The sequence below is a fragment of the Meles meles genome, chromosome 1, assembly GCF_922984935.1.
Source record: "Meles meles chromosome 1, mMelMel3.1 paternal haplotype, whole genome shotgun sequence".
In the NCBI taxonomy this organism is placed as follows: Eukaryota; Metazoa; Chordata; class Mammalia; order Carnivora; family Mustelidae; genus Meles; species Meles meles.
The window spans coordinates 195,349,161-195,376,714 of NC_060066.1; the positions used below are offsets into that span (position 1 = coordinate 195,349,161).

Here is a 27,554-nt window from a genome sequence, read left to right on the forward strand (position 1 = left end):
CAGAACAGGCGTGGGCCAAAGGTTGCAGCTTGTTCTTCTTCGTCCTATTGGTCCCTGGTTTCAAGCCCCACTGTCTTTTTTTTTTTTTTTTAAGATTTTATTTATTTGACAGACACATCACAAGTAGGCAGAGAGGCAGGCAGAGAGAGAGGAGGAAACAGGCTTCCTGCTGAGCAGAGAGCCCAATGAGGGGCTCCATCCCAGGACCCCGAGATCATGACCTGAGCCAAAGGCAGAGGCTTAACCCACTGAGCCACCCAGGCGTCCCTAGCCCCACTGTCTTTTGATCATTCCTCACTCAGGAGGGAACCGGGGCAACGACCACTCTAGCTCCTTCCTGCTGACACGGGGTTAGATCAGGCTTAGATGAATGGAAACTTTATGTATTTAGCAATATTCTTTGATTTCTTGGGACCAGCTCTCCAAAATAGTAGTTTCAGGGCCCTCAGCAGCTCACTAGTTGAAGCAGGGTTCCTTCTGATGTTCTCCTTCACAGGGTGCCGGGAACCTGAGGAATCTCGTGGAAGCAGCTCAACATGGTGCTGAACCCACCACCTCATTCTCTTCCGTTGCCCCTGAGAGTGGCTCGTCAACAGCACCGCAAAGTCGTCCTGTCCTGTGAGGGCGGAGTTGGTCCTCCAGGTGCCAGGTCTTACCATCTTCGTGATACCACGTCTCCAGCGTTCAGGCAGGGATAGGGCACATCGGTGGCGTTCATCAACCTGCCTGAAGCAAACTTTGAGTATTTCCCTGAGACTGAAGGTACCTGAGAATATCCAGTTCCCTAACATGAGCCCATCAGGAATGCATAAGTCATGAAAAGAGTATAGAGAACGTCTTCCATAGAACGGTTCAGAGGGGCTGAAACACGTCTACTTCTAGAGGCCGCTCTTACCCAAAGCAGGGCAACCAGCAAAGCTTTTTCCCAAGTCCGCTTCATGGCACACTTTTTGCCAGACTTCTTCTAAGTAGATGGCTCATTTTTCCAGGAAGCATGTAATTTCCAGGGAACGCCCAAGGCACTGGACACTTAGTGTGACTTTTGGCACAAACGCCACACCCTGTCACTCTGAGTTGTTAGCGGCAATCCAAACGTAGGAATTACTTTAAAGTGTTTTGACAACTTCTGAGGCCTCAGAATGCAAGGAAAAGCTTCAGCCCAACTTACACAGGAATCCACAGGAACTAGCAAATACCAAACATGACCAGTTGGTTTTGGCACCACGGTAAAATCTACCGGCCAGGCTGTCCCGGTTCGGCGCCTCTAAGTTGTTCTAGAGGACTGACTTGGAGCATCTTCCGATGGCGCGCGGGCTGCACCTGGATAGATCTCCCCAGTTTGCAACTTGAAGGTCTCCGGTGATCTTTCTGAGTGGCCCATAAAGCAATAGGCATGTGAATTCCTCTCTTCTCAAGGTCCCCAAAGTATCCTGAGGTTCCTGCACCTGCCAGGAAATGACCTTCCTCACTCACCTGCTAAGGCTGCTGGGAACCCTGTACGCCAGGGACCAGGCCAGTTTTCCCAAGGGGCTCATTGGTTCCATAAAGTCAACCTTAGTTCCTTGAAGCTGTCTGGTCACATCTGAGTCTGTGCGTGTCTCTCTCAAGTACGACATTCCAGTCAAAGCTTGGTCATAAGAGGTTTCCAATTGTCGTCGTTGTCGTCATCTTCTTCTTCCAATTCTGCTTTAGTTTTTTGTTGTTACTGTTGTTGTTGTTGTTTTAGTTCTGCTTTAATACAGTAAGATTTGAAAATACACAGATATCCAGGGGAAAAGGCAAAACAGTATGAAGCACTGAGAGCACAATTGTGCTTTAATTTGGGTCTGCAGCTTCCAGCTGTAACAAGAAACACACCTCTGAACAATGTCCAGCTCTACAAACACATCCAGTGGTAACATTAGAGCAATCCGTGCTTTACCCTGGACTTGCCGAATACCCAGTCCATAAATTTACCACGTGTTTCATCTGGGTTTTTCATAATAAAAGAGACATACCTATAATTCACAATCACAGTCAGTTATGAAGACTTAGATATGAAATTTTGCCTGTCAGTCTGCTTCTCAAACTAAATTTTAAAAAAGTCTAGGGGCGCGTGGGTGGCTCAGTCAGTTAAGCGTCTGCCCTCAGCTCAGGTCATGTCCTGGGATGGAGCCCTGCATCGAGCTCTCTGCCCAGCAGGGACCCTGGTTCTCCCTCTCCCTCTGCCTGCCTCTCCCCCTGCTTGTGCTCTCTGTCAAATAAAATATTTTTTAAAAAAACAGTATAAATGATTCTTTAAAGCAATTTTATAGACATGGGCAGTTTAGTTAATTTCATAGTGATATTGGCTGACTATGATACAAAGGAAATGCAGGTTATTTTCCCAGACAATAGGATAGATAAAGGAAGCTTTAAGAATTCATGAAGGAAAAAAAAAGGTGATAAAACCTAAACTTCTTTTTCAGATGTTCTAAAATTTCTATAAAACTTTTTCTTCTAAAATTATTCATTTAACTATGGTACATAAAATATACTGAATGCATTGCCTGATATCAAGATGGGAAACCCTCTCCTTTATATAATAAGAACCTCTCCTGGTCCATGTTGGCCCAAGTCCTGGTTGTCTGATGGCAGATTTCCCCAGAGAGGCCTAAAGTCGTCAGGAAAATCACTGTTTTCATCTACTGCATGGTATTCCCGTTCAATTTCAGTGAAGAAGCCACTTCCAGATCCTGATCCAGAAACAGTCCTCAGAAAGGGAAAGACGTCATTCAAGTTCTGGGGTCTTGTCATTGAAGCAGGGTCAGTCCCTGGAGGAAGCTTCTGTTGGGTTCACCCACCGGGAAGTAGGTTGAACGTTGGTCCTTCTCCTCCGTGCCGTTTGCAGAGTTCCGTCAGGCTTGCAACAAACCCACCGGTACCTGGCCCTCCGCACGGGACAACCGTGAGCTGAAGAATCCAAAACCAGGCAGAGGGCAAGAGCCACAAGCAGCCCCATGGTGACCAGCTCACTTCAGTTCACAAACAGGAAATGTGGCAGCGTGCAGTCCGTCCCTCGTAGAAAACGTTCCCAAACCTCAGACCCTGGCCAGAACCCATGTCACAATTTCCTCTCTCCGGCTCCTGTCCCTGTCTGTGGCCCCCGACCCGAGCTGCAGTCCCTCCAACTGTGCCTCGTCAGAAGGAGAACAGAAGGGAATCTGAGACCACTCACTGAGAGTTTCTGGGTCTTGGAGGGCTGGAGTAAGGACGAAAGTTAAATGTCTTCTATGTGCTTACAAAGGAGTATTTTACCAAATTCCTCAAAGTCATATATAGCTTAAGAGGGAAAAAAAAAAAAATGTTAAGCCTGGAAGAGCAAACATCAGAGAACCAGCCATGTTTCAAACAAGAGTCATTTTAAAAAATTTATAATCAACACCTTTCCCATTACTACTTTCAAGATATCATCTTCTAGAAGTTTGGGAGTTATTTTTTCCATATTCTTTAATAATCCCAGGAGGTTCCCAGGTAGTCCTGTGTAGTTTACCAGTTTGAAGGTGGTAAGACTCTGGAACTTTTTTTGCAAGAGGTAACCTTGGTCACTTAGTGATCCAATATAATTTTCAAAATCAGGGTCCTGAAATGTTTATCGCTCTTTGGCAATCTGTGGAAGTTGATGACATTGAAATCCTCGGCATCTTTGGTTTGTTCCTCTCTGCGTTTTGACCTTGCTTGGGCCTCTGTTGGATGAATCAGAGATCCCAGGTGCCTAGTAGTGACTGGTGGGCCTTTTAACCATTGGCTCTGTTTTCCAGAGTTCAAGGTAAAAATCTTGAGGAATCGGAGCAGCTTCTGTGGATGGCTTTGGCTGGGATGTACTGCCAAGCAAAACCAGGGTGCTTTGGCAATCGCTGGTGGGCGCTGGATCCTGGGTTTCTCCAGGAACCAACTTGCATCTTTCTCATGTTTTATCAGAAACCACTTCAAGTCCAGAAGTATTTGAATCTTGACGATTCATACTGAGCTGCCATGGTTGTCTGCTTTCCGGGTCTTCATGCAATCACACGTGCAGACAGTAAGGGGTCATGCTTCTCATTTGGAGTGCACCAGCCTGAAGACCAAGTCAAATCTGGACAGCAACATGCTCCCCCTTTCTAAATTCTCAGAAGCCACTGGTCTTTAATTTTTTTTTTTAAGATTTTATTTATTTGACAGAGATCACAAGTAGGCAGAGGGGCAGGCAGAGAGAGAGAGAGAGGAAGGGAAGCAGGCTCCCTGCCGAGCAGAGAGCTGGATGTGGGGCTCGATCCCAGGACCCTGAGATCATGACCTGAGCCGAAGACAGAGGCCTTCACCCACTGAGCCACCCAGGCACCCCTGGTCTTTAATTTTTGAGCAAACTCTGTATCCACCATGGGGCTCTAACTCACAACCCCGAGATCAAGGGTTGCATGCTCTCCCGACGGAGCCCGCCAGGCGCCCCAAAGCTTGTCTTTATTGTCATGTCCTGCAACCAGACTTGGAGCAGCAATCCCGGAAGTCCCCGCAGGGAGGCTACACAACCACCCAGCCTCGTCGCTTTGCTGCTGCCTTACTTTGTGTTGATTGTCCCATCTTCTCAGGTTCACCTATTCCACAAATACTTTGATCACCAAGTAGAAGGGCACCAGCTTCCAAAGCAAAATCTCCAGAGGAACTAGGCTCTGAAAGAGTTACCCTTCAACCACAAACACATGCCTCCTGGAGCAAGGCTGCACGCCGCTGGAGGGTCGGACTCCTTCCCACATCTGCATCTCCAACTGCAAGGACACGGGGTTCTCCTCCAATCCGAATTCTGTTTTTGTCACCTGCCTATGTCTGGCTTCCCCCAAAGAGTGCCACTGCCAGACCTGCTTTAACAAGTCCATAAGCAGGGGCGTCTACCAGGCATGCGGCTGTTGACCTTGGGGTTGTGAGTTCGAGCCCCATGCTGGGTGTAGAGATTATTTAAATGAGGAAAACTTAAAAAAAAAAAAAAAGTTCATGAGCAAAAATGACAGGGCAAAGCAAGTTGACAATGAGTTTAAAAAGGTTTTCAGCTTCAATCTCCCGGAGGGCATAAAGGTCTTTAGGTAAGACCCCATCAACACTCCATGCTTACGTCCATCCTCAGAAGCCTTTGTTTTCTGGCTTTCGCTCTTGCTAACATAATCTCCTCCTATGTGCTAAAGGAACATGCATTTGTCATTATTTCCCGAACCTTCTTTGGCATTTGAACCTTCGACAACTCATCTTCCTCAATTCATCCAGTCCCATGCTACCAAATCTTATTCTGTTTGCATGCAGTCTTCCCATTAGTTCCAGATATCGTCAGAGTCCTGTATTTATCCCAGTCCCAAGTCCTCTCCATGAATCATCTTAAAAGGGAAACACATTTGCAAGCGTGTTGGAGTAAAACAACAGCTGCAAATGACTAAAAAAACCTCAAAGCTGGCTGTGGTCAAAGATCTGGTTAGAGGTCATTACAATGGAATCAACAAGTTAATTTGGTTACTTTTGTGACACATAACACTTTTTTTTTTTTACTTTTTTTTTTTTTTTTTTTTTGACAGAGAGAGATACAGTGAGAGAGGGAACACAAGCAGGGGAAGTGAGAGAGGGAGAAGCAGGCTTCCCACTGAGCAGGGAGCCCAACGTGGGGCTCGAACCCAGGACTCTGGGATTATGATGTGAGCCGAAGGCTGACGCTTAATGACTGAGCCACCCGGGCACCCCAACACATAACACTTTAATAATCAGAATTATAGGTGATGACTTTATAAAAGGACATATCAAAACCTGAGGAATTCTGGAACAGTTACAACATCCACCCATGCAATATTCTCTCAGAAGGTTTATTACTGCTTATTTCAATGCTTCCCATGGAGTTGGACACACCATATAAGCCCAATTAGTAACCAAACAAAGCACTACACTTCATTTACAAGTTGAATTTTGGGAAGTTTGTCAGAAATATCAGGACCTTTTAAAGCACGTGACTAAATCAGATTACAGATCATTACAAAACTTAATACTTAATGATCCATTTCGCTAAAGCGGCAGTAAGGGATTCTAAAGGCAGATACAAGGGTTATATGGTTGTTAGTATTCTTAGCTCTTTTAATATTGAGAAGATTCAATTTTAAGTAATCAAAGACCTAAGAAGGGCAAAACACGGAAACTTTGTTTTTCTAGGACGATGACATTACAGATAAAGAAAAACCTTTGTTTACAATTTCTTATTAAGAGTAGATCAATAGGGGCGCCTGGGTGGCTCAGTGGGTTAAGCCGCTGCCTTCGGCTCAGGTCATGATCTCAGGGTCCTGGGATCGAGTCCCGCATCGGGCTCTCTGCTCGGCGGAGAGCCTGCTTCCCTTCCTCTCTCTCTGCCTGCCTCTCTTGTGATTTCTCTCTGTCAAATAAATAAATAAAATCTTTAAAAAAAAAAAAAAGAGTAGATCAATAGGGGCGCCTGGGTGGCTCAGTGGGTTAAGCCGCTGCCTTCGGCTCAGGTCATGATCCCAGGGTGCTGGGATCGAGTCCCGCATCGGGCTCTCTGCTCAGCAGGGAGCCTGCTTCCCTCTCTCTCTCTCTCTCTGTGCCTGCCTCTCTATCTACTTGTGATCTCTCTGTCAAATAAATAAATAAAATCTTTAAAAAAAAAAGAGTAGATCAATAATTATAAAAACAATTTTTTTAAAGATTTTATTTTTAAGTAATCTCTATACCCAATGTGGGGCTTGAACTCACAACCCCAACATCAAGAGTCTCATGCTCCACTGACTGAGCCAGCCAGTTGCCCCCGAATATCATTTTAACAGAGAGAAAAAAAACAAATTCCAATCTTAAATCGGTGTGCTTCTGATGGCAAAGCTCATTCATTCCAAAGAGATGAATTTTGTTTATTTGGGCTTGGGGGAGGGGAGCAGTGGGAGAGGGAGAGAGAGAGAATCCCAAGCAGGCTCCATGCTCAGTGCAGAGCCCAGCAGAGCCCAGCATGGGGCTCATCTTACGACCCTGGCATCATGATGAGCCAAAATCAAGGTCAGATGCTCAAGCGACTGAGCCACCCAAACACCCCTGTTTGTTTAGGGGTTTGTTTTGTTTTGTGCGAGAGAGAGAGAGCACGAGCAGGGAGGAAGAGCAGGGGGATAAGGAGAAGCAGACTCCCCACTGAACAGGGAGCCTGATGTGGGACTTGATCCCAGGGCCCCTGGATCATGACCTGAGCCAGAGGCAGATGCTTAACCGACTGAGCCACCCAGGTGCCCTGTTTGAAAGTAAACTCTAATTAAAAGTGGTGTTGGAACTCATGACCCTGAGATCAACGGTTGCCTGCTCCACCAACTGAGCCAGCCAGGCACCCCAGTAATAAGATGAATTTTTAAAAAAAAATTATGCAGTCCCTCCTTTTTCCCTCCCTGTCATCTCCCATGTGGATATATACTTATTTCTTAAAGATCTGTTTATCTATTTTTAAGATTTTATTTATTTGCCAGAGACAGTGCTTACAAGCAGGGGGAGCAGCAGGCAGAGGGAGAAGCAGGTTTCCTGCTGAGCAGGGAGCCCGATGTGGGATTCGATCCTAGGACTTTGCGATCATGACCTGAGCCGAAGGCAGATGCTTAACCGACTGAGCCACCCCGGCGTCCCTTGTTTACCTATTGTAGAGAGAAAGAGAGAGAGCGCACAGCAGGAGGAACCGAGAGAGACTCTTCAGGAGACCCTGCACTGAGTGCAAAGTTCGACTTAGAGCTCAGTCCCAGGACCCCAATATCATGACCCACGCCAAAACTAAGAGTTGGACACAATTAACTGTGCTACCCAGGCAGCCCAATATATACTTCCTGAGACAAGAACATGCAGGGCGTTGCCAGGATCTGAGTTCGTGTGGGTATTGGGATGTGCTGACCAGAACCTCCACCAGGAATGACGGGCTCTCCGGGGCGGAGAAGCTGCGGAGAAGCTGTCCCCTCAGCTGGACCCATCACCGACTGCCTTGACTGAAGACAGCTGCCTTGTCAAGGTCATGCCCTCTTCCCAGGTGGTCACATCTGGTGACTATTCAATAGGAGGATATAAAAAGTCCAGCCCTTTGCCCCAACTTACAATGGTTCTGAAGGGTAATCTAAGTCTTGGAACCCCAGAGAATCAGCTAAGGCTTCTGTGGGTGTCGGATACGGCTCCTCGTCTGCCGGGGCCTGCTCTTCCCCACCTTTCCCTTCCCCGGGAGCCCATTCCTCCTTAACAAGCTTTCCATCCCCATCTCCGTAATCGTTCTCAGTCCCAAGCACAACACATTCCCTTCCAAAGACGCCTTCTCACAAACCTTCTACAACTAGGCTTTTTACGTTCGATTTCGTCCTACGTTTTCCCTCTTTAAATAACCGATCTCACTTTCTTTGCATCGAGTTGTTTCTCTTATTTCTAGTAGTCGTGATTACATTTATTCTTAGTTCTTAAAAACCGTAGTTTCTACAGAAAAGTTGTCACGGTGAGCTGCGGTGCTCGTTTTTCTGTGAATAGGAGCCAAACAGCCAAACATCTGAGAAGAAACAGATGTAAACCATTACTAGGTATAGGTTTATACCTAGTAATGGTTTACATCTGTTTCTTCTCCACAATCATCTGTAGATTCCCCATACAACTATGAGACACTAGACAAAGTTGTACCGTTTTTTTCCCCCCTTTTCCCAACAAATTTTGCTGCAGAGGTGACCTGAACCTGCCAGACTCACAGTAAACACAGAACAGAAGTTCTCCATCTAATGTGAACAGTCCTAACAACATCTTCATTTTCATTCAACCAACGAGCTTAAATTAGCTTTAATGTCAACTATCTTCCCAGATCATGGGAATTGGAGTTTTAGAATGCACAATTCTTACAGATGCTAGTCTTTAAACCAACTAAATGTCAGAGCTCTTCCACAAATGAATTTTAGCAGCCCCATCCAGCGGTAGAGAAGATAGCTCACATTTACAACGTACGTACGTGGACACACGAATAGGGGAGCGAGATGCAAACATAATCTTGAAGCCCCAAATTTCCAAACACATTATACTTCATGGATTCATTCATTGGTCATTTTTCTTCAGAGTCTAACGAATATTGGGGCCCAGCAGGGCAGCAGAAAGAGATGGCCCGATTTCGGAGAACACAGCCCCAAGGGCTGCATTCAGGAGTCAAACTGGCATTTCCGAGTTTCCCATTAGAAAACAGCCCGTTTTACCCAAAGACCCTAAAAGCTGCAGCGACAGACAGACCCCCTCCCCCCAAAGCCCGAGGGAGCGGCGGTGGGGACGGCGGAGTCTCACCAGGTGATCCAAAGGGCTTCCAGGTCCGCGTTTGCTTAAGCAAGAAAAGGAGGTGAAGAGCTCTCAGACCCCCTAATGACCAGCCACGGGAGGGGAGGCGGAAATCGAGGAGAGCCCAACCAAACGGGAGGAAGGAAGAGCTGAGACGTGCTCACCGAGGGGGGTCTGTCCAAGGCGGCACCACGAACAGTGTCCTTGTCGCCAGCGCGGAGTTCTGCGCTGAAGGCTGATGGCACCCGTCGGGGTGGGGCCCCGGGGCCGTCCCCAGGCGGTCAGGGCGCGGCACTCCCGGCCCGGCTGGCCCCCAGCGGCTTCCCTCCAGGCCCTCCGAGCGGCAGCGGCATCGCAGGGCAAGTGGGAAGGACCGGGCACCGAGCTGCAGCTGTGCCTATGAGGCCTGACACCTGCGCTTCCCGGTCTCACCCGCGCTGGGCCGCCTCCTTTCCCCTGGGCGAGGACCTGCCTGGACCACGAGCAAGAACCCCGGCGCCTGGGGGTGGGAGCGGAAGGGGGGGTCCTGGTGCCCGCAGCCTCCACGCAGGGGACACGGGCTGCGCCTCCCAGACGCCACCTGTTGCTGGCCCGTCTTGAGGAGGATTTAAAAGATGAAGCAGACACGGGCTAGTCTTCGAGAAGCTTCAGCGAGTTACAGAGGGCTTCACCGTCCACGGTAGCTTCCGAAGAAACAGAAATCAGTACAAACTCGGCGGAGGAACAGAGAAAAGAGGCGAGGCCCCGGTCCGGGTGTGGCTCCAGCGCCCAGGAGCAGCTCGGGCCCCCTTGGAGGGGGGGGGGGGCGGAGCAGGACAGGCCAGAAGCCCTGCGTCGCTGTCCTTGTCACACCCCGCAACTAGAAGCACCCCCGGAGTGGGCTCCACAGTGACCTGGAGAAGCCGTGGCACATCTATGGCACCAGGCAGTCCGCAGGTGGAGCGGGCAGGTCACAGCCACCCCAGGCCACACCGGGACCACACAGACAGCCCGCCCCACCCTCATGGGCACAGACTTGAATTCCACGAATATAAGCTTTTCAAACAGCCACACTAAACTGTAGCTGTTTGAAACAACCACACTATAGTATTATAAGTTGTGTGTGCTTTTGTCTGGAGGGGCAAGGGGCCTGGGGTCTCCTGGGGTGCTGGCTGCCTTCTACTTCATGCCCAGTGGTGAAAACAGGGGATGCTGCCTCCTGCAAGTTGACTGAGCTGGACCATCAGGTGTCCCCGCTTTCCTGGAGGTGTATTATACTCAGCCCAGCCAGAGGCGAGTGGGGATTTAATCAGATCCTATCAGAACCCAAATCCCTTACTTCCTGAGACAGATGGAATACTTACCCACAAGTCCCACTTTCCAAGAGTCCTGGGTGTTGCTTAGAGAGTCTATTCAGAACCTAGGGGATGGTTCCTGAAGTAAAGCAAATTAGAATCCCCATAACCTTGCGTTACACCTGCCCTTCAATATGGAACCTGCAGCCTGACTGTGATCCTGACCTGCAACCAGAAAGCTCCAGAAAGGAGAGGAAGTCTGGAGGTTGCTGGGCTTGGACCCCCGACTGCTGTCCCCCTGAGGGACCGACACAAAGGTACTAGCTCCAAGCACCAAGATGTTTACCAGGGCAGCGGCATACGGAAGTGGACGGACAGGCCACCCACAGGAGACCCACTCAAGCCAGCCTCCGAAGTCCCCTGGGACCACTCGCAGTCCCCACATGGATGGGCAGTCCCCTCCCCCATTCCAGGATTTATTTCCATGAAAAGTCTTACAAAGGCTTGGATATTAAATATCATTTACTGAAGCGACTTCATTGAGAAGACTGGAATTACTGGAAAAGAAATGAAAAATTCATGACCACTCCCATCAGGGACAGCCACGTGCTGTCATTTTTGTCCTTCACCTGCCTGTAAGTTGACTGTAGATTCTTTCAGTGATCCCTCAGGCATCCTAATGCTTTCTCTCGAGCATCTCTTGGTGAGAGATTTGAGGAGCCTCTTGGAGCATCATCAGTGGTTCTTCCAAACCCAAAATCTGTGCGGGACCCAACAGCATGGCCAGCGCCTGGTAGCCCCACCAGGCTGCCTCCACCTAGTGACCAGGGATGCTGGGGTCTCCGTGAAGACCCTGCCAGGACCTGTGACGGTCTGAGAACATCTTCTCCTCGTCCTTTTGGCTACTACTTTTTTTTAAAAAAAAGATTTTATTTATTTATTTGACAGGCAGAGATCACAGGTAAGCAGAGAGGCAGGCAGAGAGGAGGAAGCAGGCTCCCCACTGAGCAGAGACCCTCCCCCCCCAATGCGGGGCTCAATCCCAGGACCCTGGGACCATGACCTGAGCCGAAGGCAGAGGCTTTAACCCACTGAGCCACCCAGGCGCCCCTTGGCTACTACTTCTTACTAGAATCTCTCTTCGTACCGGAATAAGACGTGAGATTCCTGCAAAATGTCAGTAGGATGCCAAGTGGTTAAGCTAATGTGGACCCAGCCCCGACTCCACACCTGGCCGTGGAGGGGGCCGACACCTCGTGAGGTCCGGGCGCTGTCCCAGTCTTAGAGGAGGACGCAAGGATTATAGGCAGGACAGGACTCTTGCTACCTTCTTGCTGTGTGACCCTGGACAAATTATTTAACCCTGGGTCACAGTTTCCCATCTGTAAAATAAGGACAGTAATTTGTATCCTCATCTCCCGTTCTGTGTGGAGGCTCAGGAGTCAGAGAGACCTGGCCTTGAGCCCCGCCACGGAGAGGGAGGCACCTGCTGGAACCCACTGCAGCCGGTGGCCTCCCCGGTCTCCTGGTGGCCAACACGAGCTGATTGGGATGCCATGGGGGTCTGGCTGCTCCCTGCCTGTCAGGCATTCCAAGTGCAGGGTGGGAGCTCGCTGGGTCTGGCCCCCTTTGCAGTAGCCCTGTGATCATCGCAAACATCCCAGGATTGTGACTTGTCTGATAAAAAAAGCAAACTTCTATAGGCTTGGGCTGGATACCCAAGCTAGGGGGCTGGTCTAGGCAAGCTTGGGGTGGAGGGGCACTGCAGAGCCAGGGGCAGGTAACACAGGGCCAGAGTTTGGGTTTAGATCAAGCAGTCCTGGGGCCCAGCCCAGTTCTGTCACTTACCATTTTGTGCCTCAGTTTCCTGTGCTGCGGACACAGGAGCCCGTATTCCAGCAGCGCCATGAAGGGGCTTCCACGCGGGGTAAATGTGACACCCCCCCCCCACCGGGTTTCGTCCCGCGCACCCGGCCTCCCCAGGCCGAGTCCTTTCTGTCGGAGGGAGGCCCGTGAGCCCGGAAGGGGCTCCGGAGAGCACACGTGCGCTCCTGGGATCTCCAGGTGGGGACCGGGCCAGCTTCTCGGCTGCAAACGCGGCGGCTGCGCACCGGGAAGAGAGGAGCGCGGGCGGGCTGGACAGGGGCTGCGCGGGCGCAGGTGCAGGGCCTCGCCGCCAGGTGGCGCCGACGCCGACCTCGGCCGAGTCCCCGCCTGCCTGGGGCGCCCAGGCTTCTGCGCAGCCCACCCCACGACCGACCCGGGAGCCCCGGCACCACGGCGGTGTCTCTGGCGTTCTTCCCGCCGCCCACCCGCCTCCAGGCCTGGGTACCAAGCCCTGGAACTGCAGTCCTGCCTCTCTGAGATGGAGAAAGGCCAACTGGGGCGACCTGACGCATGATCAAGCTTTGTGACCTTGGGCATGTCACTTACCCTCCGTGGGCCTTCTTACTTTGACTTTACAAAGTACTTTATTCAGGATCTGGAAGCTGGCATTTGACTCCATGATATCGACAGAACTGGGACCGGCCCAGGGTTGCAGGGTCGGGGTGGGAGAAACGACCACATAGTCTGAGAGCCTGAGAGCTGCTCTCTGCAGGGCCGGGTGACGGACAGATAGCTGGACGAGCTCCCGGGGGGCCTCAGGCTTCTCTTGGCACAATCGAAGGACAGAAGATGGCTGACCAGCACGCTACCAACTCCAGGCCTCCCTTACTGCCAGGAACCTGCCCTGGAGGATTCTCACTGTGACTCCCAGGCTCCAGAGGGGCCAGCCTCTACTCCCCGCCTGCCTCATCACCAGTGTGGCTTGTCACCAAATAGAGGAGCCTCATCCCTGTGGTATCTAGCAAGCACTCCTCCTTGTCTCCCAATACCCATTTCCCAGCCTCTCTTTGGGCTGGGTGTGGCACACAATCGTGTTCTAACCACTGGGAAGGGAGCATAGATGTGTGCCTGGGGGGCTGTTCTTTACAAGGAGCGGGGAGCACAGTCCCCTTTCCCAGCCCTATTCTCCTTGGCTGGTCCCCAAACTCAGGGAGGAGGGCCGAGAGCATCTTCAATCACAAAGACAAGGTGGGTGGCCACACCTCTGGGAGGGCAGAGCAGCAAGATGGAAGGAGCCTGGGCCCTTAATGCCAGGGGCCTCCCTTGGCTCGAGACGGTTCAGGCTCCAGCTAGAAAGTGAAGGAGAAATTTTGTCTTGCTTCATGTCACTTGAAATTCTGACACTCTCCTCTGGCAACATCAACCAGGCCCATCATTCTGTCACTGAGATCGAACATTGGAGTTAGCTCCCATCGGGCGGGAACTTCCTCTATCCGTGCCCGCCATGCCAGTGGCTGTCCCTGCGGGCTGTCTGCACTGATGACGAAGCACGCCACAAACTCAGATTCCTTGTCAGTGCTCATGTGGCCCCTGTGGGCTGGTGCGACTCTGCTGCATCCCGAGGCACATCGCTCTGCCCCGTGGTGCTGTTTTCCTACCTTGGTGGGGGGGCGGAGGGGAGGACATGGGAATGTAATGCTCTCAGCTGAGGTTTTTCTTATCCTGTGGTTCTTGCTATGAGCACTTCCTGAAAAAAGGAGTAAGCAGATCTTTGCAGGTAAACCCCAGCTTCAGTCTCTTGCTGGACAGTCGTGCCATAGCTGAGGACATGGGGGGTGGGGGATGCCAGCATGTGCCCGGTCGCATTCCTGGCCAGCAGCCCTACTCGAAGCACCTGGCAAATCACCCAGCTCCCAAGGTCCCATCCCTACTCCCCACCCCGCCAAGGCTGGCAGTCACTTGTAGGGATCTGTCACCCTGTCCCAGGCATCTGAATTGACATTTCCCGCCCCTTCTCCTTTGGACTGCATGACAGAGGCTTCTCCCTCCTGTTTGGGCCAGGGATAGCCCCCTGCTCCCTGTTGAGCCAATACGAATATTCAAGAAGTTCAAAAAGAACAGAGAGATGAAGCAAAATCTCAGAGCGAAGTTAAAGGCAGTATCGATAATAGTGACAGCCAGGGCAGCCCGGGTTCCCTGGACACTCGTGCGCAGGCTCCGGGAGCATCTGGCGAGCTCCGAAGCCTCACGAGCTGTGACCCAGGCCACTGGCCTGTAGTCAGAGGAAGACACGGAGGCTCGGAGACTCAGAGTCGGTCCCGAGGTTATTTGGGTACGTGTCTCTTTTGGGATTGACCCCCCTGAATTGGGCATTCAGTCCTCCCCTGCCCCATCCCCTGCCATCCCCACTGCCCTTCCTCCAAATGACTCCCTAATTCCCTCCGGGCTGCAGCCCACCCAGCAACTTCTGCCCCGTGTTCTTTCCAAGCCGTCACTCAAACGGCCTCTCTGCCAGGAAACTCCCAACTCCGTGGTACCCTGGGCGCCCAGCCCTCAGCACAGCCCAGAGACCATGTGTGGTGCCCTTCTTCCACGCAGAGCAGCCCCGCTAGAGTAGGACCAGCCTCGGGGGCACTCCGGAGTCTGTGCTGGGCCCTCTAATGTTGCCAGTGCTTCTTGGAGTGGGGGCCTTACAGCGGCTCTCCATTCTACAGAGCAGAAGGCGGGGCTCAGGAAGACAGAAGTCTCTTTACTGGGTCACACAGTCGGTAAGTGGCCAGGCCGCAGGTCAGGCCTTAGTCTCGGGGGTCCCAGGGGATGGCACAAAGCAAGAGAGCTGGGAAGGGTCAGGGTGGGAGGGGGCCAGAGCAGCTGGCTTCAGGGACAGAACCAGAGGACCTGGGTGGCTGTGGGCTGCTCTCTCCCCCCCGGCCATGGCCACAGGCTGCCTGGCGCTCCTCCGCAGGGGGGCAAGCCTCCCCAGCTCCTCAGGTTCCTGGGGGGGCCTGGGGCCCCGTGTCCTGCACCTTCTCTCTGTGCTCTTGGAGAAATCATTACAGGTGTCGCGTTCACAGTTTGTAAAGTCCTTCCCCAGGTACATAGAGATAAGGTGACCCTCCTGCTTCAGAATCTCCCATGGCTCCCAGGGCCAGAGGGCTGAACCTTACATCCTGGGCCTGGGGTTTAAGGAGCTCTGCAGTCAGGCCTGAGCCCTTCCTCCCATTCCGGGCTCTCTCTCTGGCACCTGAGTCCCGCCCCAGCTTCCAGGCTGTCCGCCTGCTCTTCCTGCTGCCTGGGTCTCCCTCTGCAGCCTGGGTAACTCTTCTGATCCTGAGACCCAGCGGGAAGGCTGCGGCCCCCTCCTCCATGAAGTCCTCCCCGCTGCCTGGCCCCCACGTGGAGTCAGCTGTCACTTTCTCAGCCTTTGGTGGATGGTCCGTTCACGTCACCCCTTGAAGCATCTGGACGGGGCCCAGGGCTCCTCTCTGGTCCCCAGAGGAGGTGGCTGAAGAGAGACAATCATTAGCCTCACTTTCACGTTTTCTAGGAGAAGAAACTGACGGGCACGAACCAGTTGAAGGCCAGAAAAGGGCCAGTACCACCGTGTTTCCTGTGGGGTCCCTCCTCATTAGAGGCCTTGGCAGGCCTTGCTACCATGTGTCCCCACTTTGCAGAAGAGGAAATGAACATGAGGGGAAATGGAGACCTGGGACTTGGCCAGTCACAGGGCTAGTGAGACGTAGTGTAACATAGCATGGGTGACAAGGGGTGATGGTGTCATGTCCCTCTCAGGGTTGTCTTGCACACTTAGGAAGGTAACAGGTATGAAGGGGCTGGAGCCACGAGGAGTTGGACAAGACGGCGACTTCCTACTGTCATCCCTCCCCTAGGGACGCAGGCAGGAGGCTGGCTTTGCCCTGTCCCCCAGGAGGGTCTCATCTCCTTGGCCTTCCCCGTGTCACCCAGGCTCGGCTCCGTCTCTTCTCTGGGCTTGGGAGAGCCATGAAGATGGGGAATTCATTCTTCCCAAGAGATTTGCCAGTCGCGTAGACACCAAGGAAGCCATTGCCCGGCTCAGAGCTTCTACAGGTGGGGAGATGGACTTGGGGTTCCCATCCCAACAATCCCTGAAGCCTGAGCCCAGGGTGGGGACCTGTAACTGTGCGGCCTGAAGCCCCACTCTGTCATTCCCTGGCTGGGTCACCCTGGTCAAGTCACTATGCCTCTGTGGACGTCGGTTTGGTCCTATAAAATGAGGCATTGGAATTGGGGTTCTGGATTCTACTTGCCAGTCATTTCTTATTGAATCAGCCCACCAATTTTCCTGTGAAGGACCCATTCGAAAGGCAGGAGCGCGGAGGGACTCCTGTGATGGGCCCAAAGTCACTCAGTGAATGGGCAGTAGAATCAAAACTGGGTCTCGGAGCCAAGCTCTCTCCTCTCCACTGGCTTCGGGGATCTTAGCTGAGGCTGTGGTCTTACTGGGCTGGGGCCCCATGGACATTCAGCTGTGTCCTCTGAGTGCTTCTGGGACAGCTCAAAGACAAAGATGGTTTTAGAAACCCCTGGGGCTCGGGCAGGAAATCCGGGGCAGCCCAGACCCAGCCAGCAGGGCTGTTCCTAAACTGGAGATGCGAGAAGATGAGTTCCCAGGCCTGCTCTCTGTGGCCCCGGGGGGGGGGGGGGGGGGCTGTGACATGCAGGAGATGACAGCTGCTCTCTCCCCCTCGTGCCTTTCGGAGAGAACATGGAGCCTCAAGTAGGACCTCAGGGTCCCTGTGTTCAGTTCTCTGCCTCCCCGGAGAAGCTTGGGGGAGAAACGTCAGCCACGTTGGCCCCAGGGGTCCTGTCGTCCAGGCCCCTCCTGGTGCAGAAACAAAGGAGCCCGTGTCACACAGAGGCAGATCCCACGTGGAACTGATGTCCCAGTATTAAGGCCACTGGCTTACCACACACCTGTGAGTCCACGGGGCCCAACCAAGCAGGCCCCATGACGCTCCCTCTGTGGAAGGAGAGCGCCCTTAGCAGCCTGGCTGTGTGTCTGCCGGCAGGTCTCCGCGTCTCTGAGCCACTTTCCTCTTCTGTAAACTGGGCCGATCACTGGCCTCCCAGAGCTCTTGAGAGAAGCAAGTGGACTTATATCGAGGAAAAGAGGACCTTTGTCACCACCACCCCAGGTAACCCCAGGGGAGATTTCTACAGCTCCCCAATACCATCTTCTGTGCCCCCAAACCCGGGGTCAGAGGAGGGACCGGCCGTTTGGTGGGTGCCAGACCCACTCTGTGCCAGACACTGAGCATCCGCGCTCTCATCTAAACTTCCAAATGACACAGTGTCATTTTTGGTGCAGATGGGGAAACTGAGACTGGGGGCTGAGTCCTTTCCTGCCGTCTGGGCTGGAGCCCCAGAGGTGCACATCAGGAGCAGACACAGGCCAGGGGAGGGCCAGGGCTCAAGGAGGGGTAGGACAGACTCAGTCCTCCCCCTCAGAGCTCACCACCAGGGGGACATAGGCCCTAGGCTCAAATCCCAAACACTGATTTCAGTTCTCCTGTGAGCAGGACCGCTAAGGAGACACTCCAGGGAGGGTGTCTAATGGAGGGGTCGGGAGGCGCGAGGCTGAAGAACCCTGGGGCCTCACAGAAGGCACAGAGACCGTCTGGAGGGCAGGAAGGAACCAAGGGGTTGATCTGGAGTGGGAATTCCTGGCAGCAGTCCAGGCAGGGGCCAAGCCCCAAGGCCAGAGCACAGATACGGGGATGGGAACAAGTTCAGCTACCAGTGGGGAGGGGTGGGGGCCAGGAGCCAGTTTGTGCAGATGAGAAGGGATTTTAAACTCCATCTGGACAATTCTGGGGAGCCACTGGGGGGGTTTAAGCAGAATGAGTGATTGGTTTATATCCAGGGTAGAAAGATGGTCTGTGCCTCTGTGCAGAACTGTGGCCCTGGGGCAGGAGAAGGCCGCTAATTGGGGATTCAAACAGAAGGGTCCACAGGACTTGAAGGATTGTGGGGGGAGGGGGGATGGGGTAGAGGAAGGAACCTAAGGTGACCCCTGGTGCTGAGGGCCAGGGCCCTCTGGTGGGCAGTGGGGCCCTTTACAGGGTGGGGAACAGGAAGGGTAGGAATGGGCCATGATCAGCGGGAGAAGAGACTGCTGGGGAGGTTACTGGTTGCTGAGACTCGTGAGGCTGGGCTTGTGGGCCCAGGCCGGCAGAGCCCCAACATCAGAGCAGGGCAGAGGAGGCCCAGAGGAAGAAAAGTCAGGAGGGGCAGGCAGGAAGAGCACAGGGCAAATGCCAGGGCAGGTGGAGTCACAAAGACAAGGACAGGAGGCTGCCAGAGCTCTAGCCACGGGTTGGTGTCCCCAGGAAAAGCCGCCACGGTGGACAGGGCTGCAGACCACGTTGGGTGGGAGTCGGGCCAGCGGTGGGTGGGGGGTGTGAAGGGGTCAATGTGTGGGAATAGAGGGAGTGCCGGGTCGACTGGGGGTCTCGAGGGAAGGAGGTGGCAGGAAGGAGGCCACAGCGTCAGGGGAGCTTCAGCCACAGCCCAGGCGCAGAGCGAGGGGAGTTCTCTCCGGAGCTGGGGCCGCGGGAGCCTTAGTCTCACGCGGCGGCGGGAAGGCGACCCCGGCCTGGCTCTGCGACGTTACCCGTCCCCAGGCTTGGCCCCATCCGCTCTGCGGGGCGCCGGTACCCTCACGGTGGGTCCCCCAGGAGGCTCCGCCCCCAGGGGTGACCTCGGTCGCTCCCGGGATGCCTGTCCCCGAGGGCTGGGCAAGGAGATCCCGGGGCGCTGAGGCCACCCCCAGTATTCCCGGCCGAGAGGGGTTCGAGGACTAGCCGTGCTGTGTGGCGCCCTGCGAGGTGGGATGGCCCAGGCCGGCTACTTCCTCGAGCTTCCCCCCTCCGCGGCCGGGGCGCACAGCCGGGTCTCATTACCGCCCCTCCCCCTCCCCCAGCCCCCCGGGCCGGGGGGTCTCGGCGGCGGGGGGGAGGGGCGGGTTATAATCAATCCCAGGCCGGAAATTCCTCCCGAGGGGCCCGGCTGGGATCCTGGCCGGCCGCCCGCTCCAGCGCTCCTCCTCCTCCGAGCCCGCCCCCCGCATCATGGAAACTGGGCCGCCAGCCGACCCCCTCGCTCCGCTCCGCATTCCTGCCTCGGGGGGCGGGCAGAGCTCGAGAGCTGGGCGGCCCCGTCAGGCTCGCGGCGGGGGGCGCCCCCAGTGCCTCGGAGTTGGGGGCCGGCGCCACCTCCCCCTCCAGATGGGGCGCATCTTCTCAGGGGCGTTAGGGAGGCCGGCGGGACCCGTGACACTCCGTTAGACTCCCTCAGCTCTGAGAGCCGGCTCAGCCCCACCGCCTCCACCCCTGCCCCGGGCTCCTTTTCACTGGGCGCTCGCGGGGTTGCCGGGCTGCGCCCCGTGTGGTGTGCCCGCCCCCAGCGCTGGGTGTTCGCTTCTTACGAGGCGGACACCGTTAAGCCCATTTTCCAGGTGAAGGCTCTGAGGATCGTGGAGGGTAAGGCTCGGGGATGGGAGGAGCAGGAACCCGGCCGCGTCCTCCGGGCAGCTCCCCGGACGGCGCGGGGCAGCAGTGGGCTCTCAGACACCCCCGCGAGTCCTCTCCCGGGCGCCTGCAACGAGGAGCTGTGACTGGCGCGGGAGGGCGTGCGGGCTTCGAAAAATCCTGTCTGCGCGCTCGCTGCGGAGCCGGGTAGGGCTCCGGGTCTCAGTTTACCCACGTGGGAAGACGGAGCCCTCCCAAGCCTCTGCGAACAACACAAGCCGGGGACTCGGGCCCCCAGATCCTCCGAGTCACCAAGCGAGCACACAGCGCTTACCTGCGACCCTCAGACCTGAGCTGCCCCCTGCTTCCAGCGGTGCGGCCTGGCGGGGGCCTGGCGGGCCAGTTCCCGGGACTCCGGGGGGCGGGGCTTGGGCGGTGCCGGGCGGGGCCTGAGAAGGGGGTGGGGCCAGGGGGCCAAGATTCCGTGGAGACGCCGGCAGTGCCGGGATCCGCGGCGCGCGGACTCGGACCCGGACCCGCCGTGGCGCTGCGGCGCCAGGTGAGCAAAACTAGGACCCCGCGTTGGCCCTCCACTTTCCTCAACTTTTTGTTTGGTCCCCTCCCTCCGGAAAGGCCCTGGGGGGCGGGAGCCCGGTCCTCCCTTTCCCCGGGACGGAGTGTGGGCGCGCGGGGAGGCGGGACCCCAGAGTGCTAGGGACCCGGCCCAGAGCAACTTCCCGCGGCCTGAGACCTTCCGACTGTGGCTCCAAGTTTCTCCCTCCTGGGGTCCCCAGCGTGGACCCACGCCCTCCAGAGTCTCGGGGTCTCTATGTGTGTGTCCGTCTCTCCGCACAACTCCGCCTCCCTCCCTGCAGGGACGCGCGGGGGCTCCGGGTGACCTTTCCGGGGTTGGCGCTGGGGCAGCAGCTCCGGCCTGGGGCGCCGTGGTCACTTCTGCGGTTAAGGGCCGGGGAGAAGCCTCCACACTCAGAGACGACTGGGAAACGGCCCTTGCCTCCTCCCAGGACGCTCTCGTGGCGGTGCCGGGAAGCGCACAGCGTCCGCAGGCCCGGCGTCGTGTCCCGGAGGAGCCCCCTCCTCGTGTGACCCCGGCAGGCTTCTCTGTCTCTCTGGGCCGCAGTTTCCATGTGTGAAAATCAGGCTTTGGACGCAGTAGACTCTGCGGCTCCGTGCTAGGCCCTGGGCCTTCCGCACTCCTGTCGGAGGAGGGATGGGGTGTCGTGCCTTGAGCTTCGGGGGTGCGGATAGGGAGTGAGTGGGGTAGCAAGGCCTCCTTCCTGGGGCCTCCGCACGGATTCCAGCGCGGAAGCTGTTTAGAAACCAGACAGGGGTAGTAAAGACGCACCACTGGACAGCGAAGTCCTAGCCCTCCTCCCCTGCAGCCCAGGGCGCCCGGGCTGGAGCCCCGTTTCCTCCCACACCCTCCCTTCGGTGGGGGCCACCACACACAGCCCAGCTACTCCTTACCCGGCCCGGCTACAGTTCTTAGGCCACAGGCCAGGAAGGGCTGAAGCCGGGCGGCCCAAACTGGGGCGGCCTGAGGTGCTGGGGCGGTGCTGCTCTGTCCGGGACGCGGGCCACTGAGGCCTCGGGTGGAGGAGGCCGGAAAGGAGGACAGGCGGCGGGAAAGGGGGATGATTCATCCCGAGGAGCTCGAATTGGAAACGCTGCAACCTGGGAACAGTCTTGCCCGGGCCGACGGGAGAGCTGGGGGGAGCTCTCCCGGCAGGACCCCGTGCCCAGCGCCTGCAGCCCCCTGGCCCCGGCCCCCTGCCCTGGCCACTGCCCGGCCGCTGGGGGAGGGGAGGACTCTTCAACTAGGACTTGAAAGCCATCCTGGGCAAAGTCTGCCGCTGGTCGTGGCCAGAACGGTCTTCCCGGAGTCTAGCTCAAGTCTCTCCTGCTGCAGCTTCAGTGCAGGCTGAGGAGGTCTGGAAGGAGGGGGCGGGCAGGAAGAGTCTGGAGTCACCCCCTCCTTCCTACGCTGCGGTATGTAAAGCGCAGTAGGGGGGAGGTGGGGCCCGCGAGCGACCCCAGTGGACCAGGGCGGTCGGAGATCCTTTACTACCCTCCCTCCTTTACTACGGTGCACCCACGTGCGGGGGTGAGGTCGATCCCGGGCTGGACTTACCCTGGAGACGCCACTGCCGGGGACCCCCACACCTCCCGAGGCCCGGGATCTGCGGGCTGGCGAAGAGGGTGCAGGCAGCCGGAGCCCCGCAGCGGAGGATGCGCCAGGTAGCAGCCCGAGCCCCCCTCCCTCCTCTCCGTCCGCGGGTCTGGCCAACTCCGGCTTCTGCCGCGCGTCCCTGGCTCGGAGCTGCGCTGCGGAAAACCCGAGCGGGGGCGGCTCCCCGCCTCGCAGCCCGGGAAAATCCGGGGGTGGCCGCCAGGGATCTCCAAGCGGCCTGGGCGAGGCAGCCCGATCTTGCCTCCCAGATTTGGGCCCCCAATCTGGCGCTCCGACCCTAGGCCCGTCGGTTCAGTCCTTGCCTCCCATCTCTCCGCAGAGCGCCCAGACGACGGCAAGATGACCGCCGGGAGCCCCGGAGACTTCGGGGAGGTGCGGAGGAGCCCCGAGGGCCGCGTCTCTCGCCTGGGCCGCCGCCTGGGCCGCCGCCGGCGCCCGCGCTCCCCGCCCGAGCCTCTGCGGGTGCGGGCACGGCTGCGGCTGCGCTCGCCGTCGGGGGCGTTTGCGGCGCTGGGGGCGCTCGTGGTGCTGGTGGGCATGGGCATCGCCGTAGCAGGCTACTGGCCGCACCGCGCCGGTGCCCCAGGGCCGCGCGCTGCCAATGCCAGCGCGCCCCCCCTGAGCGAGCTGCGACGCGAGGGTCGCGGCGCCGGCCGAGGCCACGGTCCACACGAGCGGCTGCGGCTCCTTGGGCCCGTGGTCATGGGCGTCGGCCTGTTCGTGTTCATCTGCGCCAACACGCTGCTCTACGAGAACCGCGACCTAGAGACGCGACGGCTTCGCCAGGGGGTGCTGCGGGCTCAGGCGCTCCGGCCGCCTGACGGCCCTGGCTGGGACTGCGCCCTCCTCCCCAGCCCCGGACCCAGGACTCCCCGAGCCATAGGCTGCACAGAGCCAGAAAGTTGGGACCTGTCCCCGCGTCGGGGTACCTCACCCGTTCCATCAGTGCGGAGTCTGCGTTCAGAGCCCGCGAATCCTCGCTTGGGGTTACCTGCCCTGCTCAACAGTTACCCGCTGAAGGGCCCGGGGCTGCCCCCACCCTGGGGTCCACGGACCCAGACTGGCCATGTGATTATCACCGTGCAGCCCTCTGGTTCCTGCATCGAACATTCCAAGTCTCTGGATCTGGGCCTTGGGGAGCTTCTGCTTGGGGCCCCAGCGCCTCGAGACTGTGCTCACGGGAGCTGGCCCCGGCTGGACCGCCTCAGCCTGGGGGGTTATGCCAAGTTGGAAGGAGGAGGGGACTTGGGAGCCTGCGTTTGAAGAGCAGAAGACAGCCTGCTAGGAGGCTGCCGCATGGACCGTGGTAACAGGACCAGAAGTCCCAATGTCTAGTAGATGAATCAGTCACTTCCCAGACTGGAGATGGATGCTCTGGCCCCAGCAGCTGCTAAGGCATCCTGACTTGCATGTCGGCAGAGAAATGCCAACTGCACAAGGGTTCAATCAGCTGGAGAGAATGTGTTTTCATGTGGAGTCTGGAGACCAGCATGACTTGGCCTCGGGAATTCTTTAAGCCTCCAAAAGTGGCCTTAGCCTTGGACAGGTACCTGAAGGGGCTGGAGGTCCAGGCTGGGGTGATTGGGAGATGCAGCTGGTGTCTCGGCAGACCCAGAGTGGTGGGCAAGGACCCCTAAGACTTGGAAGGTAGGTTGGTTGGGATGTGATAGGCGGGGCCAGGCTCCCTCCACCGTGGCATCGGTTGCGGGGTCGGGGGAGATGGGCAATGAAGCAGACTTGAGACCCCCCACTGCCATCTGGGATGGGGACTGAGACTTTCACTCCCACCACCTCAGCCCTTCTGTCCCCTCAGCCATGCAGGGTACACCCCACTAGGGCTACACTACTGCCAAAGCCTTCCTCCTGAGGGTCCCGCCCCTCCCTCAACAGGTCTGAGAAGCCCCCTTCTCTCCTCTGTCGTGGCCTGTGCAAAATCTCCCCCCAGCTGGCAAAAAGCATCCGCCAGTTCTCCTTTTCTACAGCGTCGAAGCTGCATCTGGGCCAATGTGGGTAGCTTACTTTAGAAAAGGGTCTTTTCTAGGGTCAAAACTTTGGGTCTCCCTTACCCATGTTGAATTTTTCCCAGATTGCTGGTAGGAGAAAAGGACTTTAAAAGTTATCAATTCTCACAGATTCAGTACTGGGTTTGTTTTTGTTTTGTTTTGTTTTTTGTTTATTGAAAAATGCAATCCAAGAAGCAAGACCAAACACATATCTAAACACTACACCACTTCTCTTACTACAAAAGGCCAAAACAGCAGACCTAATTATTGCCTTTTTAATCTAAGGATTTTGCCAATTTGAGTCTGCTGCCATAGTTCCTATTTTGTCAAGAAATGTAAACAACTACTTGATATGATTCATAATTTTAAAAAAATTTACAAAGCTCCTTCATTTTTGTCACCAAAATAATACATTTGAGAGAGATTTGTAAAAACCACCAGCCTGGGGCTGACATCCTGGGCAGATCTTTCCAGCGAGCATTCCTTGATGTCGGTCAGGCCGAAGCTCTGGTTCCACTTGCCAGGGCAGACCGGGGTCCCTCCCACTAGGCTGCCATGCAGAGCCTGCAATGGGCGGGCAGGCAAAGAGGCCCCAAGAGGTCCCTGCAGCCAGGTTCTGTGGGCCCTTGGCTTAGAAATTTAGGTCCTGCTTGGTGGGTGGGTGGGTAGGTGGGTGGCAGAGACCTCATGCGGCTTGGAGGAAGTCTTTACTTCTCAAGTGGAATAAAAATAAAATTGCAGTGAGAGTTGTCACTGTGGTGTGTCTGAGTCACTTCAGGAAAACGGCTGCCAAGTCTCTGACCCTGGAAATGAAGCTCTCTCCTCCCTTCTTCACCATTTCCACCTGGACAGAATCTGTTTTTCTTCACACACACACACACACACACACACACACACACACACACACACACAAATGCACACATAACTGCAGGAAGAAAAAAAAATCCAAACAATTGTCAAAGCCCCAGATCTGTTCCCAGAGAGGGAGGATAGGGGATAGGGGAAGAAGCTTGGAAGGACATCCTCTTCCCAGCTTTTCCAAGTTGTGGCTTCTCAGCGCTGCAAGGCCACTTGAGATCTCCTGGCCCAGTTTACAGTCAAGGAAGCAGAGAAGCACCGTGAGCTGGTGACAAAGCCAAGGGGGCGTGTAGGCCCCCATCAGCGGTGTGGACAGTCCACCAGCGGGGACAGTGGATAACTCGGTGGGCTCTCTTCCTTACCCCCACCCTCTCACTCCACAGCTGTCAGCTCTGGGAGCGGGGAGCTCTTTCAGCAGGACAGCTGGCCACTGGAAAGCAAGCTCACGTTACATGCTGTTTGATGTGAGCTGCATTCTGAACCTCACCGCCACTCCTGGCAGCACAGGCCAGGCTTAGGCACCAACAAGCCAGCCCCATCATTTCAGACCCACGCCCACAGGCCAGAAGTCTGCTCCTGAGACAGGACAGTCCTTTCTCCCAGGCCTGTCACACGTCCCACCTGAGTTCTTCCTGTCCCTCTCCAGAGAGCTGCCTTGTGGTTAGTAATAGGCTCACATAACTACTAAATGAAAAATGCACACATCTGAAATCAGTTCAAACCAACCGACTTTTTCTAGAAGACTCAGCCAGTAGAGGCTTTGGACACATGCGGCTGGCCCCTACTGTGCGGACCAGAGGTCTTACAGTTCTCTCACTCAGCTTCCTGAGCCCAGAGACTGCTGACTGTGACCCACTGTCTAGCTCATGAAGTTCACTTCTGTCCCACCATAAGATTCTAAGAACTTCCAGGCAGATGTGTTTGTGGGAAGCCAGCTGGAAGATTTGGGAAGCACTATTGAATAAAAGGGCCCCCAGATCAACCAGTAATGGTGGAACTGGGCTCATCGGTCAGTCCCATTTCCAAAACTAAGGAAAAAAAATTAGAAGTAAAATAAACCCACAACCCACCACAAAGATCAAGCCTACAACACCTGACAGACCTCAGATGGCGAGTGGGAATGAGCAGAGCTGATGTTGGTGCTCCCTAGTGTGTGGGGTTTTGTGGGAAGGATGGCCCCTAAAAGTCAATTCCCTTGCTCCAGAAAGGTGTCTGCAGGCAGGTACCAGTCAGGAGAAGAAAGGTCAAGGAACACAACCTCCTCTCTGAGTCACATTTCCAATCATCCCAGGATTAAAGAAAAAGGCCCAGGGTTGGTCACCTGGAAATACTTCTTAGTGGGATCTGACTGAGGTAAACACCATTCCCCTGTGTGAAGTGCACATTCCCAGAACTAGAAAGCCTTTTTTTTTTTTAAACCTCATCAACTTTCCTTACTCAAATCATCACTAAAAATGTGCCATTAGAGCTTTTGGCCAAAAGTGCCTATTTTTCTGTGAGTTTTGGTCTCCTGAGATGGGAGGTGGGGGGAGCACTTAGCAGAGCCTGCTTCTGACGAGGTCAAAGGGGAAGGGAGGGCAGGAAGGTGAAGGCCACAGATTTGTTCGAACATTCACAGTATCAGATATATCTGGAACAACTTCTTATGTCTTTGATCTAAAGAAGCTCCAAAAGAAAGAATAGGAGGAAAGAAGGAAAAACAATACTACATTCTTAGCAGAGATCTCTGCCTCACCAAAACCACCCTCAACAAAAGGACAGGGATGTCTCCCTGCGGCGTGTGGATCAGGAAAGCTGCCCTGCCTCACATGGTAAAGTCACATCATTGGCTCTGAGAAAGGGCTGGTTCATAAAGTTTCTGCTGACATCGAAAGGGTATAAAAGTAGGGGAGGAGCAGGGAAGCCCCATTAAGCTGGCTTTGGCCCCCAACACAGCTGACAGAGCCTCTGGAGGATTTCCCCAAGAATCTGTAGACCTGTCAGTATCTGGGTTGGAAGTAAATGGGGAGAGGCTAGGTTGAAGGGGCTACAAACCATCCCATTAAAAAAACACAAAGCTCTTTAAAAACAGTCCACAGAGTGAAAAGTTGAACAATCTCTGGTATCACAATATAGAAAAAGGTATTAAAAGAATCAGCAATGTCTAGAAGACTCTCTCGGTATAAACCCCAACTAGAAAACAAAGTTAATTTTCTGGTGGTTTATAGCAATTTTGAAAGCCTGAAGTCTGACTATTGCAGGTAAGCTTCTTTATCATTTTGCTGGTTTTCTTGTGGATGGGAGACAGGCAGGGAGTTGGGGTAGGATAGTTCCTAGAGGAAAGAAAGCAAACTTTTAAAATTCTGCAAAGGAAGACAGCCACCCTGTCCCAGTGCCAAGTTCTTGTGGTCCCAGGTGCAAGGCAGGGCCCGAGCAGCCTTACTAAGGAGCCCAGTCCTCCCTGGTGATTGATGGCTTCTCTGAGTCATTTGTAAACTACGTTTAGGCATAAATTTCTCTGGATTTCTGGCTCCCCAAAAGCAGCTACCCTGCTTCCATTTCTCGAGTCTGGTGTCTGAGCTTCAGCCCTCTCTTCTCTATC

The 27,554-nt window shown here is 55.1% G+C and overlaps 3 protein-coding genes and 1 pseudogene across 15 annotated transcripts in view; 1 reads left to right on the plus strand and 3 right to left on the minus strand.

Annotated features, from left to right (window-relative positions):
• Positions 1–1,264: 1,264 nt before the first annotated feature.
• LOC123926448 lies at positions 1,265–7,970 on the minus strand (annotated as a pseudogene).
• A 12,273-nt stretch (positions 7,971–20,243) lies between these two features.
• LOC123926517 (translation initiation factor IF-2-like) lies at positions 20,244–22,421 on the minus strand. The gene is made up of 3 exons (XM_045980468.1): positions 22,415–22,421; positions 22,053–22,246; positions 20,244–21,230 (listed from the first exon to the last, which is right to left on the minus strand). The coding sequence occupies exons 1-3, from the start codon at positions 22,419–22,421 to the stop codon at positions 20,244–20,246; spliced, it is 1,188 nt and encodes a 395-aa protein (XP_045836424.1).
• Positions 20,375–25,039, plus strand: TMEM200B (transmembrane protein 200B). 3 transcript variants are annotated; one of them, XM_046018125.1, is made up of 2 exons: positions 20,375–20,459; positions 22,432–25,039. In XM_046018125.1, the coding sequence occupies exon 2, from the start codon at positions 22,452–22,454 to the stop codon at positions 23,373–23,375; it is 924 nt and encodes a 307-aa protein (XP_045874081.1). In that variant the 5' UTR covers positions 20,375–20,459; positions 22,432–22,451; the 3' UTR covers positions 23,376–25,039. The 3 variants fall into 3 exon arrangements, with proteins under 3 accessions (XP_045874081.1, XP_045874092.1, XP_045874072.1); XM_046018136.1 differs by lacking the exon at positions 20,375–20,459 and adding an exon at positions 21,226–21,910; XM_046018116.1 differs by lacking the exon at positions 20,375–20,459 and adding an exon at positions 22,022–22,159.
• The window catches only part of EPB41 (erythrocyte membrane protein band 4.1), a 201,629-nt gene continuing 199,066 nt past the window's right edge, over positions 24,992–27,554 (minus strand). For all 11 annotated transcript variants that reach the window (XM_046018062.1, XM_046018013.1, XM_046018094.1 and 8 more), the window contains one exon: positions 24,992–27,285. The gene's annotated coding sequence lies outside the window, so the exon portion shown is untranslated. The remainder of the gene's footprint in view (positions 27,286–27,554) is intronic.

Excerpts from the sequence above, each read along its gene's own strand:
- LOC123926517 (XM_045980468.1), bottom strand. Across the intron at positions 21,231-22,052 it reads CCGGCAGTGGCGTCTCCAGG|CTTCCGCGCTGGAATCCGTG; the intron begins GTAAGTCCAGCC and ends GTTTCTAAACAG.
- TMEM200B (XM_046018125.1), top strand. The coding sequence starts at position 22,452 with ATGACCGCCGGGAGCCCCGGAGACTTCGGGGAGGTGCGGAGGAGCCCC.